The sequence below is a fragment of the Vipera berus genome, assembly GCF_964194415.1.
Source record: "Vipera berus genome assembly, chromosome: Z".
NCBI classification, from domain to species: Eukaryota; Metazoa; Chordata; class Lepidosauria; order Squamata; family Viperidae; genus Vipera; species Vipera berus.
In genome coordinates this window covers 98,961,278-98,976,755 of record NC_138205.1, presented here as the reverse complement: position 1 = coordinate 98,976,755, position 15,478 = coordinate 98,961,278, and the positions used below count along the sequence as shown (strand labels likewise).

Sequence of the window (15,478 nt, the reverse complement as noted above, 5' to 3'; positions counted from 1 at the left end):
GGAGTGACTCAAATCTGTTACTTCTCCTCAGTGGTGGGATTCAAATATGTTAATAACTGGTTCTCTGTGTGGCTGCCGCTTCCGGAAGTCCATTCTGGGCCTGCACAACAAAAAATTAGCTACCAGTTCTGGTAAACTGGTGTGAACTGGTTTCTCCCTCATGCTTTGAGTCTCAACTAAACATTATTTTAATTATGTTGAAACTTTGACTGCAAAGAGCTTCCTATCTCAAAGTCCTCAAAGAAGAGATTCACTTTCAGCACCTCTGACTCTGGATTAACACTAAGTATTTTTCAAACATGAAATGTATAATAAAATGAATATAATGTGTGTAATCTTGGGAAACTAAATAAATCAAGCTAAAAACCTTCTTTGCAATTTTGCAAACATTTTCTTCCTCTGTAAAAGAGAAATTTGGTTGGTTCAAAAATTCTCTTCATGGCTTGCTTTATTTTATAACTGCCTATCTTCTTAATTGCACACTTTCCTGATAACGCTGTAACCTTCCATGTTCCCCATTTGTAATAGTCTCATTTGAGGAGTTCACATGTGATGCTTGTCTTTGGGAAAGAATGGGAACTAAGATTTCTGAAAAAGCTAGAAAGAGACTAAAGACAAATTCATCAAATATATTTCTTGGCCACTCACCACTCATATGTGCAATAATAGTATTGCACACTCCTTAGAAGGTTTTAGGCTGTAAAACACCTGATACCAAAAATGCAGGAGAATTTGTCTGTGTGTGGGATTACCAGATTTCCTCCATCTGGCAACACAGTCTTAAAATAAAATATTGTCCCGCTTGGAGTGCTGATTTTTTTTAATAGACCACAACAGTAGTTCAAAATTTCATGTACTGTCACTTTTTAAATTGTCTGCTTCTTTCTTTTCATTGTCCACTAACAGACTCTACTACCTAGATTTACATTATTTCCTGGCTCAAATTCAGCCCCTTCAAATGTTCACTGTAATCTGTAGATTTGTTATTTATTTCTATGGTAAAATTGGAAAAGTGAATCACTATGAATTTTATATTACTTCTAGCAAATGTTTCTGAAAATAATGATTATATTGCAAGTCAAAAACAATATTTTCTGATGCTGGAAAAACTAACATACGCCTTAGTACATTTTTTTGTCTGCTTTTTGCTGTAATTTTTATTGGAATGCCAAGACAGTTAAATAGTATGTCATATTTTTCCTGCAGTTGTCCTCCTTTACCTATTCAGATATCTGCTAACTCCACTTCTCAGGCTAAATGATCCAGCACTATTTGATATAAGTGATCCTTTTTAAAAAAAGGAAATTATGCTAACACGTTCAAAAAAACCTAAATGAACATTATTATTCTTTTTGGAAAACATGTTTTTAATCTCAACCTTTAAAAGGAGGAAGTAGAGTATTTATTCAGTATGAAAAAATGTTGCCACCTATAGATCAACTCTGGCAAATGCAGGGACTGCAGCTCCCAGAATTCCCCAGCCATCATGATAGCTAGGAAATTCTGGGAGTTCATGTCCACTCTTGCCAACTTTAAGATGGCAAGTTTGAAGAACACAGTCATAGAATCTAGAAAAAACTATTATACCATTCTGAGAATCTTGGAAGACAGAAGGGACTTTTTTTAAAAAAATAAATAAATCAGATCCATATATTCATTTTGTTGCTTTAGAACAATTTACTTCAATTCAGTAATGGCTATCAGTACTCAATTTTAGGTCCTATCAACCCTGCACGAAACGGCCACGGATTTTGAACTTCATTAGCCATTTTGCTGGGATTTCTGAAGCCCAACGGATCTGCAAATTATCAGATCGAGAAAATCTAAGCTTCATATGAATCTTGAAGGATCGAAATGAAATCTGTCAAAAATTCAAAGCAAGAACAATTGGCATCTTCGGGATTCTAATTAGAACAAAGATTTCATTCCTCTTTTTTTACCCTTTCAATTGGCACAAAAATGTATATTCAGCAAGTTTTGTCCTGTAATAACTAATCCTTTACTTCAATTGGATATATTTTTGCCACAGTGAATGACTTCATGATTGAAATCAAAGGATGCTGCCATCTGCTACATCATCTTTTCTAGCCAATCTTAATCTATTTTTAACAGGCTATCATTTTGGGGGCAAGGATGTGTTACTGATTCCAAAAAGTTAAATTGAATAGGTTGGATACTGCATTATGGTGCTAGAGCCTATCACTCCAGACACATCAGAGATTCTATCATTCTCATAAAAATCATTGACATGTCACTCTAAAGCTGCCTTAAGAGTCCATTTAACTATTGTGGGGCTATTGTGCTCTGTGAGTTTTCAGCTGATGACTTTTCCAATATATACACAAATTCCATTCTGGCAACATTAAAACCAATTAGCATTGAGTTGCCACTTCAAAAGTGAATTAAAGTTGACAGCCCAATCAATAAAAATGAGGTAAATATCCAGCTGAGGGGCGAAAGGGCCATCTGTTCATCTCTCAGTGAGAGGACAGGAAGAAAAGGGGTTTGGATGGGGGAAAGAACTGGTGTACAACATGGCATGCATAATCTTCTCTTTGTTTTCTTGTCACAGTGTCAGCACTCTCACCGTATCTGAAAGCCATACCCATTTTTCAAACTTCATTTTCTTTCCCAAGTATGTACAAATTGGGAAGCCACTTGTATCCAGAGCTACCCTCGGGAGAGCCATAACCTTTCAGAAATTTCTGAAATATCACTTTTGGCATCCCTCATCATTTCTCACATTGGCTGATGCTATGGGATATTGTATAATTCTGGATCTAGGGATTATGAAGCCCAGTCACTCTGTAGTGGATAAAGTAAAGCTTCAAGCAAAACTAAGCAGGAGTCAGAAATTCAATATCTTGAGGGACATTGAAGCCAAGTGAACCAAACATGATGCAAAATGCATAGGCTTATATTACATAGGTGCTGTGGCTAGGATTTTCTGTTCTTTCCTTAAAACACTGGTAAGTGTAGTCTAGCTCTTATGGTACAGTTTTTATTCACTTTCCCTCTCAAGGAGATGGACAAATCTACCAATGTTTTCCATCATTTGTGGTTGGAGAATAGTCTAAGGGCTGCCAAAGAGGGTAGCAAAGGTGGCAGGTGGAGCTAAAGATTTATCTCATCGTTTCAGCATTGAGTAAACTACAATCTGAACAGTAGCACTTTTGCTCCAAGAACCGCAAGACTCCATTTGGGTCCCTACTCTCAACTGAGGAGGTTGATTGAGATGAAGGCAGAAAATATGATTTTTAATATGTATAATGATGCAGCCTAATATCGACTTATAGATAGATATTTGGTGGTCTCACCATTACTGCATCTGGCTCTTATTTGATTTAGTTATGATTTTGTTGCACTGACAAATTGCTCTGAAAGCAAGACATGGCATCTCACTTCTTTGTTTCAATTTAAATTCATACTGATTTTAATTAAATTACAAACAAACAAACAAAATGGTTTCAACTATACAAGATCCATTTATATTTATAGGGAGCCCACAACTGTGTTGCATTCTCCCACAATCTTGTCTATATCTGTTCGTTTTTAACATTAAGACTTAATTGTTTTGTTTTAATATATGCTGCCCAAAGTCTAATTTGTGAGATGGTCGTGTGATAAATAAACGTATTAAATAAAAAGCAAAATGGGATTTATTGTTGTTTTTGTTTGTTCAGTTCATATATGGTAAGTGCCCATCTTGTAATTACAATTCTGGGCAAGAAACATTTTAAAGCCAACAGAATTAGGACACAGTAAAGCAGCTGTAAAGTGATTCATCATTAGTGTCCCTGGGGAAAAAAAATCAGTTATGCATTAAACTGGGGGTGATGTGAAGGGGGCTATTTTTTTAATGCTCATGGGTCATAATTTAAGTTTTTAGGATGTCCCAGGGTTATGATAAACATAGTGATAAAGGAAGTGAGCATGGTTCAGAAAGTTCAAGGAGTAATGTTTTGAGAGAAAGAAATAGGATTTTAAAAAATGTGTAACATTTTCTGAACCAGCATCTCACCTTGGTGATCTCTGAAATTTAAGCAAGGTCAGACCTGGTGCTAGAATGAAAGATGACCAGGAAACAGCATAGCTTAAGTTTGATTGAGATGCTGTAACGACATTCCCAGAGGGCATGAATAAAACCTTTCTCCAGCAAAGGAGATGGATAACTGCAGATAGCCACCAGGAGTTCAATTTGTGGAAATCTCTGCCTGAAGCCTCTTTTAGAGCAGGGGCTTAAGAACCCCAAGGAAACCTTTTGAATGGGATCTCCATCATTACATTTGTTATCAGTTAAAGAAATAGTGGAATCATTTGAGGGACCAAACTGTTTTGCTGTCTATGGAGGAAAGAATGCCAGCAGAGACACTGGAGACTTGGGTCATTCCCTAGGGTGGGCAGATGGCAGAAATACAGAATTGGCATTTGTATCAGTACATAGCAGGGGGCCCAAATTTGGGCAACCACTTGACAATAATTTTTTAGAGCTTGTTGCTGCCATCTATTGCTTGCCCTTGTGAATAGGTGTTAAAACTATCTGCTTCACTTCTACGTCCTCTTGGTTCTTCTGGGTGACAAGTTAATTTGTCAGCAGAGCACAGCCAAAGTTTGGGTGCTTTTTAAAAAGTGGGAGACGGACCATAGGCTTGTGCTTTTGGGCACCAAAGCAGTTGCTACCCTTACCCATGTTGTATTGACTCCATTACTGTAGGGCTTACACTGTAATTCAGGTATGATACTCAAAATGGTGCAATTCTTGGCTTCCTGCCTTCATCTTCTTACCCATTTCCCTTGGTGTGTTTATTTCAGAAGATCTCTTGCAAAGGATGGAGTCGCAGAAGGGGGCATAACCTTTCATTTTAGTTTTGTGCAAATTTCATCTACATCCTACACTTTGATCAACAAACCAACAAGGCCTGGAGGAAGAACTAGGTAGAAGGGCCACATTAAAAAGAAAAAGTCTATTTCCCAGAAAATGGTTGGTGAAGAAAACATGGCCCAAGGCTTATACCTTCCTATCCACCACTTTTACAACTCTGGCATGAATTACTAATTTCCTTTGTAGTCCATTTTTAGGTTGTATGGAAGAATTATATGTACAGCTCCTTTGGATGAATAAAGATTCCAAAATAACTGTTGCAAAATTTATATTTGTACTCTGTAGAATTTGCATGCTGTTGACAGGAGAGTAGGTAAGGCATGACTATAATCTTTTATTATGCATACTATATTATAATTTGTGCTACATATTATCCCTCTTTTTCTAAAGAAGTCTGGGTCAGTGACCCACAATATAGTATAACTGAGTGATTTAAAATAATTCTCAGTGGGCTTTTAGAGATGAGAACTTTCAAAATAGGTATCAGAGGAGAAAAAAGAAATAGCAGCTCGGGGACAAATTAAAAAATACTAAGTTGACTATTATTTTACTATTATGAAAATGGAAAATAGCCAAAAGTGTCATTCAGACAATCGCAGACATCCATATATTATGTACACCCTGAAATCCCAGCCAAAGAAAATAAGCAGTGAAAACAATCAAGAATTCTTGTGACATGTTCAACAGCTAGAAACAACTAGGAAGCCACCTGAAATTTGGGCTTCCCATAATAGAGAAAGTTGAATGCTTAGTTTTCCACTGCATAATCATCTCTTCTGTGGACAGCATCCTTCCTGGTCAGTTATATTATATGAATAGATCTGAGAAGGAAGACTTCCCATGGGACATTTTAGTAGTATTGTTACAGTGTTAGGAGAAGTCCTGCCCTTGGAACATCTATAAAAATGTTCTTCTTCTGGAAGGGTTCAAACAATTACCTGTCTGTCTCTTCTTATATGTAAGTGGAGAAGGTGTTTGTGCCAGCTGTAGCAATCATATAGACATTCAAAGTACCTAACTTTTAGTTTAAAAGAGATGAATGACAATGAATTCCTGGACCTTCATACAATTGGTGGCATACAGTGTTATTACTAGTGTTTCATTCCTGAAGGATAAAAATTGCAGCTAGTTACCCCCAAAATAGCAACACAACAAAGCAGTTAACTCACTTATCCATTTTGTGTTAATATTTATTGTTTGCATCATCTCAGTTATGTACAAATATCCCATTTGAAAATGTAAGTACATTTACATTTTCACATGTGTTCCACATTAACTGAATAAAATTTGGTGACAATATACACACATTTGCAGCTGTATATAAAGTTTTGTCCATTAAAAAAGCAAAATACATAATTAAAAATGAAAATGCATTACACTGCTTACAAATTAACCAAAAAGTAAACATTTCCCCAGTCATACATGTTCATAATCTAAGGAAAAGAGAGCAGAAAAAATTGTGACTGTAATCCTGTGTATACTTAGGTGAATATAAATATGAATGCAACAGGGTTAATTTCTTAGGATTGCATTGAATATTATGCAAAAGAATTTTCCTTTTTTTACTTTGGGTAAGCACAATTTTAAAAAAGAAAATATTTCTTTTCTTTCCAAAACTTTTTTTTACAATGTTGTTTACATGATTTAAAATTAATCATTTTACAGCATTATGTTTGGGGAAAAATACTTAAAACATATGTAACAAAGTGGAGTTTTAAAAACTGAAAATGTTGTAAGAACTAGCAAATGTAATCATACTTAAAAACTACCATTTATAAACTGAAGTTACAAACAGAACAGAATTAAAAAATGCAATATTTTTTAATATTTCAAGGATGATTAAAGATGTAAGATCACTGAAAATATTATTTTTACAAGTTAACAATTTACTGCTGTGGCTGATTTAGGCACTGGATTTGTAGAAACAGATTTTAAAAACAACTTCATCTCATAAAGATAAATATTTGCAATCACAGATTTAATACTACTTTTTGTTTGCTAGATTTAACACAATCCAGGCTATGTTTCTGACTTCCTCGCTGGCCCAAAGATGATTTAAAATAATTTTCTTTCTTTACATTAAAAGAAAACTCTAAGCATTTCACACATCTTACCTTTCCGGGCTGCACTCCTTACCTGAGACTAAATTCTACTGAATACATTTGACTTGCTTCCAAATGACCATGTCAAAATTATACTGTGAATACAATCAAGTTTGGTGGTTCTATTTGGATAGTACCTTTGAGGGTTAATGTTAGTAAAATGGTTGAATTGTTTATTTATTTTCCAAACATCTGTTGCTCAAGGATGCTTAGAACATTCCTCCTTCATGTTGATAGCTGCAGATTCACCTCATATAGGAGCACTTTTTTAAATAGCATAAGCAGTATTAGAGTAGATAGATTCTGAACCTGTATCAACATTGAAAATGTTATGGCTAGATTGTGTGGCAGAATTCTCAGCCTATTAGTGCACAGAATGTGAATCAAGATTAAGACTGGGCTCAATCATCCCATACCCAGAATATAAGTAGCAGAGTGAAGGCTTTGCAGGAGATATAGGTGCCTAATTCCTATAAATAGTGTTGGCCCCAGAGACCATAAGTAATGTCTATAGTCTTACCTCCATTACCAGTGATGTTTTTCCCAGATGATGGACTGAAAAAAGGAATGTCAGAGAAGATTAGGAGTGTGATGCAAGTACATCTAAAATCCAAAACTTTCTGGAGACCAAAATATTCTGTTCCGGCCTAGATAAAGTATACTTTATATACAGTACTTCTTCATGGAGAATGGAAAGCCTCAAATTCTCCAATAATTACACAAGTCTGAAGAATTTACTTTTACTGATGGATTATTTAAGAATACTAATTCATACTTTCTCTTATAGTTGAGGCTGCACTAATGATGGGTTTGTTCAAAGTGCTCATCAGGCATACAAGTGTAAAACAGCCCTTCTTGAGGTGTCATTACAGCATGTGGGAATGACCTTGGGACTTACAAGATTCTGCTAATGTAAACTTACAATAAAGCATAATTAGTTCATTGGATGTGCTCCCTCTCTGGACTACTTTGCAAAACTGATATCAGGTTTGCAAGTCTGAAAACACTTTACTCTCTCCTTGCCTTTGCAGTCCAAGAAATGAGAAAGGGTCTCTTCTGAGATGTTTACCACGCCCACATTCTTTCTACAGGCTCAGATGCCTCTTATCCAATTGTTGCTTGGCTGTGGCTCCCCCCCCTCTCAAGATCATTCCCACCATTAGAGATGTTGAGGCTGTTGCATCCTATAAGGCTAAGAGCCACTTGTCTGGAGACCGTCCCAGATCATGTTGTGTGCAGTGTCACAAGCAAAGCCTATATATATACAGGCAGTCTTTCACTTATGGCCACAACTGGAACTGGATTATCAGTTGCTAAGCAATGCAGTCATTAAGTAAATCAACACCGGACTGGACCCAATTTTAAAACCATTTCCACCACAGTTGTTAAGTGAATCACCATTTATTAAGTGAATTTCACATGGTTATTAAATGAACCATGCAGTTGTTAAGTGAATTCAGCTTTCTCAATTTTTTTGGAAACTGGGTAGGAATGCTGTCAGGGTGGAAAGGCAGTCACGTGACCAAAAAACACCAGAACTATTGTAAAGGTGAGCTGGTTGATGAATGGCCAAAAGTGATCATATAACCACAGGCTTGATGTGTCTGTCTCTGTTAGAGGAGAAGGTCATAAGTCACTTTTTCAGAGGCCATTGTAATTTCAAACTGTTGTTAAATGAATGAGGATTACTTATAAAAGAAAAGGGCTTTAATCACAAAACCACATCTATCATCTTGCAGATTTTGATATGCTGCCACAGATAACCCCAGGTGTTTCACAATCCAAGGGCCATTTTTTCATGTACTGTTTTTCTTTTCTTTTCTTTTTACAAAAATGTGGTTTTAAATAGCCTGCTGAGTCAGGAAGCCTGGCAAGGATCTGAAGAGGGAGCTATAGGCAGTGCTTTGCCTGATTTAATTACTCACTACATAATGCTCCAGGCATAAGATTTAGCTTATTGACATAGACCTGAGATGTCAGAACTAATAATATCGTGTGTAACAGACATCTGATAAAGTTGATGAGCTATATTGCTTATTTATCTGTTCACAACTAGAGATATATAGACATACACATGATTTTAAATGGACATTATTTTTTGGAAATGTTAAATGGTTCTGAATAGCTATAAAATTGGATTCATATTTTAATACAAACCTCAGAATGGAAGCAGATAAAAGAAATGAAGCAGCTATTACCAGAATGATTATATAAAAAGTTGCACATTGGAGGAAAAGCTTGTACGTTGTTATATACCATTATGATTCAATTCAAAAGAATGGTGAAAATATTATTTCTATGCCTTAAAATGACTAGAGAGGCATTTCAAGTGAGAAAGCTCCATGAACACTTTACAGTTTTCATCTTAGATTAGGTATGTGACAATGATGAATCAGGATATATTTTTAAAAATAGTCTATATTAGCCATTGTCCTGAAATGTCCCACCCAAAAAAGAAAAAAAAGAAAGAAATCAAGCAAACTCAAGATTATATCAGATTATCCCAAATAGTAAGAACAGGACTATCAATCCTTCAGCAATGAAATACTTTCCATTAGCAGGAGAAAAATAAGTAGTAAATTAATATTCCTTCCACTGAACATATTGGGACACTGTTTAATTAAGTATTTTTCCCAAGATTAGTGCACAACCACTTTTTTCTTTTTTTTTCTTTTTTATAAAGTTAGCAATATAAAAATCTAGTCATTTACAACCCTCAAAGAAATAAGAAATCAACTTGAAAATCTACTAACTGTAGAAGTCCACCAGAGTCTGAAAGTAGACACACACATTACTGCCAGCATTTTGACTAAAAAAACAGCTGCTTTTACAAGACTGGTATATAAACAGTAGTTGTGTTAGCTGGTCTATCCAGTAATATTTTGGAAACTGATCTCTATTTTTATCAGGAATCTAAAATTTACTGTCAACTGTCTGTCTGATCAGGATTTTCACCATCACCCTTATTGAAAAGAGACAGTTTCTATGGCAATACTCACTAATAAGTGCATATCATGCGGCACTAATATAGTGCAAAAAAAAAAATATTGCCTTATCTGTAGCAAAAAAGTTCCAGGCAACAGTTTGAGAGTTAGAGAAAGTAAAAAGTATTACACATAGATATTAAATATTGAGACAACTTGTATAAAATTTTGAACCTGAAGATGCTTAACTCCTTGATAAATGTGTGTGGTAATAGTGCTTCAGTACCTGGGACTGGTAAGAAAGACAAGAATTTTGCAACTCTTTACCTCTTTGAAAACCTAGTTCAGAAAACTGCCTCCTGTCATCCAAAAATACCAAAACTTGTTCAACGGTTTGTTATTCTCAGTTAAAGTTTACAAGATGCTAAACGCTAAGTTGATTTTTAACCAGTATATCATTTGAAAGATTTTTTTTTACCTATGATGCAACTGAATATTATATACCTTGGATATAAAGCATTATAGACAACTTGGTATGATCTTCCCATGCTTACTGAGTAAAGTTAGATTAATGCAGCAGACTGTTCTGGTATCAACACTCCCAAATCTCAATATAATATGCAAGTGGCTTTATAGTTCGTATGATTCAAAGAGTGCGGCATAAAGATGCCCAGCTGATGTGCTTACAACTGAAAATGAGCATTGGAATTTGCTGTACCAATTGGTGGTCAAGAACAAAGATTCCATCCATGGCCATCCATCTTTTCTTTTCTTTTTCTTGTGTAACATCTGTTTGGTAATGTCCACAATGTGCATGCGGTTTTTCAATACTACTGTTTCAAAAGTTTAAAGAATGGAAAACAATTATTTTACATGTCTGCATCTCCATCATAAGCCAGGGTTAAAGGTTTCAGTCGATTATTCTGTCTCCTCTGTGGCTTCTTTGGCTTTTTACTGCAATGAGAAAAAATAAACAGTCACCAATCTAAGAGATTAAGCTAACAGACAGAAAGGTTTGTTATTCATTTCATCCAGGATGAGAAGGCAGTGTGGATTTAAGCAATTCTCACTTTTAATAATTTTTTGATTTAAATTGGTTTGGGTCAGATATGTAAGCTTTTATCTACAAGGTTTTGAAGGAAAGAAACAGGAAAAATCTGTAGACTACGAATGCATTTACATGTCAGAGACAAATAAATAATTAGGTTACCACCCTATAGCTCTGGACAGTCACCTGATCAATCTATTTAGAAAATCCACTGTCCTGTCACCTAAGAAGAAAATTTCAGCCAGGATACTAAGTAAAAAAATAGCAATCCATTTCCATTGTACTGGCAAGAAAATGTCTGGAAAAGGTACCGGGAGTTGAGTTGGACACAAATGAGACTTTACCTCTATGAGGTTGTAAGTGGGGGTAGCAGAAAGAGCTTTGGGGAGAGACAAGTGAATAACTGCACTCTTGTGTGTGATGGAACACAAGCTGGGGTTTGAGCCATAATGTTCCAATCCACAATTTTTATTCATTATTTTGTTATTAGTTTATTTCAGACATCTAGGGAAGGTTTCACTCCAGCTATCTTCCTTGCTACATACTTTCCAAAAGTACGGATCAGTTTGGAAGCTAATTATCTTTATTCTCTTTCGCTGCTTGCCAATGAAGATTTAAAAAAAAAATCTGGGAAAATAACTGGAAAAGCAGTGAATGTGCCTTTGAAAAAGAGCTCAGCAGGATATGGAGTTTGTTGAAGGCTCCATAGTTGGAAGCCTGTGATCAACTCATCTGGAGTCCTTCATCAACAGCTTTATCAATCACATTTATTAGCCCCTACTGAATCCAGATGATACTGATACTGATGAACTGTTGCATCTCCTGTTGTTAACAGTTCCATAGCAATGACTGGCTTATCATTTCAAAATAACTTTTTATTTAGCCATGGTGGTGCAGTGGTTAGAATTGTGTTGTAAGCTAACTCTCCCCACTGCCAGGAGTTCAATCCTGACAGGCTCAAGGCTGACTCAGCCTTCCATCCTTCTAAGGTTGGTAAAATGAGGATCCATATATATATATATATATATATATATATATATATATATATATATATATATATATATATATATATATATATATATATATATATATATATATATATATATATATATATATATATATATATATATATATGTTTTCTGAGGTTTGTATGTATGTATGTATGTATGTATGTATGTATGTATGTGTGTGTGTGTCTGTGTGTCTGTGTGTCTGTGTGTGTCTGTGTTTGTGTGTGTGTCTGTGTGTGTGTATGTTAAATGTTTGTTAAACATTCAGAATACACTTGCTTAGTCCCAGACACAGGACAAATCTTATTTCCTGTTTCAGCCTAGCCCAAGGCCATCTACAGGGAGTAGCCACAGCAGTGGCAGCTCATATTTGTGTAAATTTTTTGGCTTGCTAACAAAGAATAAAGGGAGACAGATATGATCATTTCAAACTTATTTGTTCTCATCAGTCAGCCAAAGAGAGAGAGCTTGTGGCCTAGGGGTTAAAACAACTGCTTAAGACGCAGTCGGCCCAGGTTCGAATCTCAGAAGGGTCTGGCTGACTGATGAGAACAAATAAGTTTAAAATTATCATATCGGTCTCCCTTTATTCTTTGTTAGCAAGCCAACACACACACACACACACACACATACATATATACACATATGTATACATATACATTATACATATATCTATATGTATGTATAGGTATATCACTAAGCATCTGCATTGTAATTAAACACAAATATAGGTGTTTAATTGGGTGGGGAAGACAGAAAGTGAAGAACATATAAAACATTAAGATCTTCTTGGATTATGATCATTCATTCAGTGACTGTTCAAAGTTATGATGACACTGAATGAGGGGCACTTAGGACCGTTCTGGCACCCAGAATGGTCATTACTTTGCTTATGAGAAAGTGATCATGATTTCCAACATTGCTTGCCAGTTTCCGAAACTGACAGGAAGTTGAAATTGCATGAGGTCTTTGTTTCATTACGATGATTGGGACTGCTGGAATTGCTGTCGCTATGCACCATGATATGACACTGTTTTATGACCATGTCATTTAGTGATAGAGTTCCTGGTCCCAATAGCTGCTGTTAATGCATATTGAGAAGTTGAAAGTTGGGTTGAATAGGCAGAAGACAACAAGAGGATTTAATTCAATATTAAGATGGAAGAAAAAAAATGAAGCAAAATATAATCCTATTTGTATATTTACTGTATACTATTTTTGAGGTGAAGGGACGCGGTGGCTCAGTGGGTTAGGATGCTGAGCTTGTCGACCAGATGGTCGGCAGTTTGGCAGGTCAAATCCCGAGTGCCGCGTAACAGAGTGAGCGCCTGTTACTCGTCCCAGCTTCTGCCAACCTAGCAGTTCGAAAGCACGTAAAAATGCAAGTAGAAAAATAGGGACCACCACGGTGGGAAGGTAACAGTGTTCCGTGCGCCTTTGGCGTCTAGTCATGCCGGCCACATGACCATGGAGATGTCTTCGGACAAGCGCTGGCTCTTCGGCTTTGAAACGGAGATGAGCACCGGCCCCTAGAGTCGGAAACGACTAGCACACATGTGCGGGGGAACCTTTACCTTTTTTTTTTATTTTTGAGGAAAAACCCCAAGTATAATAAATGATAAAACTCACCAGGCTAGATAGATCATAGATATTACAAAGATGAGCAAAACAAATCCACCAGCAGCTACACCATAAACCCAGGTCTTCAGCTTCCCATCTAAAATAAATGTTTGTTAGTCGTTAGTACATAAATTAGTGTCAATCAGATATTTTTAGAAAGGAGTAATCCAAGGTTTGTTCAAGTACAGTTAGTATTATCAACAAATGATGCATTTTTGATGTCACACAAAGTTTGCTTAGCTAGTAAGTGAAATTATCTTTTCTTGCAGCACCTCAATAGAAAAGATGGTGAAGAATGAAGAACAAAATCTTTATTCAAGCACCAAACTGAGGAATGTGTTTGTATCAGACATAGTATCTGTGAATGTGCTCAGAGTTCAGGTTTTTAAAAACTTTTAAGGTCTTTTAATGGCTTGATTCTATTGCATTTGCCTATTATTGATCTAATCAATGTAATTTCAAACGAAGTCATTACAAAGAGAATAGTTATGTTTCTGCTTTTTTCCAAGAATACCAGTAAATAATATTAAACAAATGGATTCCCCGCCCCCCGTGGGTCACTAGATCTATTTGATGATTGTGAATTTGTACATGCTTTATATAATGTTATTTAATTCTTTTCCCTCCTCCTTTCTTGGTCACAATACATTCATTTAGAGCTAAGGCAAGCACCAGAAAGCAGAAGGACAAGAAGCCATGGATGGAAACTGATCAAGGGGATAAGCAACCTGGAACTAAGCAGAAATTTCCTGACCGTGAGAACAATCAATAAGTGGAATGACTTTTCTCTAGAAGTTGTAGGTGCTCCATCACTGGAGGGTTTTTTGAGATTTGACAACTTTTGTCTGAAATGGTTTTGGGTTTACTGCTTGAATAGGGAGTTAGACTAGAATACCTCCAAGGTCACTTCCAACTTTGTTGTTCTGTTCTGTTCTGTTCTGTTCTGTTCTGTTCTGTGCAAGCTACATTCAGCAAAACCTATTTCTATGTAATTCCTATAGATAGCGTTACATGCTAGGCATCCAAAAGAGCAACTATCTGTGCAAGAAAGTTTTTTTGTGATGATTAAACCTTGTCCAAGATAGTGCCATGAATATTTATTTTATGCAATGCTTTTGTGCAGAATCATTTTTGACATGCTGAAGTGAAGTATTTATAAACCAATAAGCTTTTGTACTATTATAAGAGCTCAGAAAAGACTGAAAACCATGGGATCTCCTTTGTATGCTATTAACAACTGGAATGGCCTGAGGTATGGTTGAGAATCACTTATCTCTCCACCTTCTAAAAATATCATACAATACTATAAATGTCTGCAAATAAATTACTCTATTCAATTTATGTGACCTAATATCACTAACTATCCATGCGAAATTTCACCTGGTGAAAAAGGTTGGAGGAACCAAGTTCTTCCTCGTCCTGGTGTGGTGATAGGTGTCTGTGTGGGGTTTACAGCTCGACTAGTTTTCACATCTTCTTTATGATCCACTGTGGGGATAACTATCACCGGAATGCGAGTACACTGCTCAAGTGTGCCATTAGAAGACATTACTTCTGTATACCCTTGTTCACAAACACACATTCTGGTCTGCAGAGGAACAAATGTTTTGCACATTGTAGCAAAGTCATGTCACTTCAAAAGCCACAGAATATAGCACAACACAGATAAGCAACCCATGACCCCAGAGCAGCACGATTGTGAATTTTTTTAAATGTTTCTGGGGCTTCTTCTCCATAAAACAACAATAAATACTGGACAAAAAGTCCATAATGTAGTTCCCAGCCATTTTGAATCAAGAAACAAAAACTGCAATGCAAGCCTTTTAATAGGCTTATAGTTGGGTATGTGCATGCAACTAAAAGGAATAAAATATTGAAAATCCTTCACCCAG

General features: G+C 36.0%; 1 protein-coding gene across 1 annotated transcript in view; it reads right to left on the bottom strand.

Annotated features, from left to right (window-relative positions):
- Window positions 1-10,777: 10,777 nt before the first annotated feature.
- Window positions 10,778-15,478, bottom strand: part of THSD7A (thrombospondin type 1 domain containing 7A) — a gene marked incomplete at both ends in the record, with an annotated part of 144,441 nt that continues 139,740 nt past the window's right edge. The window contains 3 exon segments of the mRNA XM_081346261.1: window positions 10,778-10,862; window positions 13,596-13,683; window positions 14,967-15,174. Coding sequence (XP_081202387.1) covers window positions 10,778-10,862; window positions 13,596-13,683; window positions 14,967-15,174 — 381 coding nt within the window.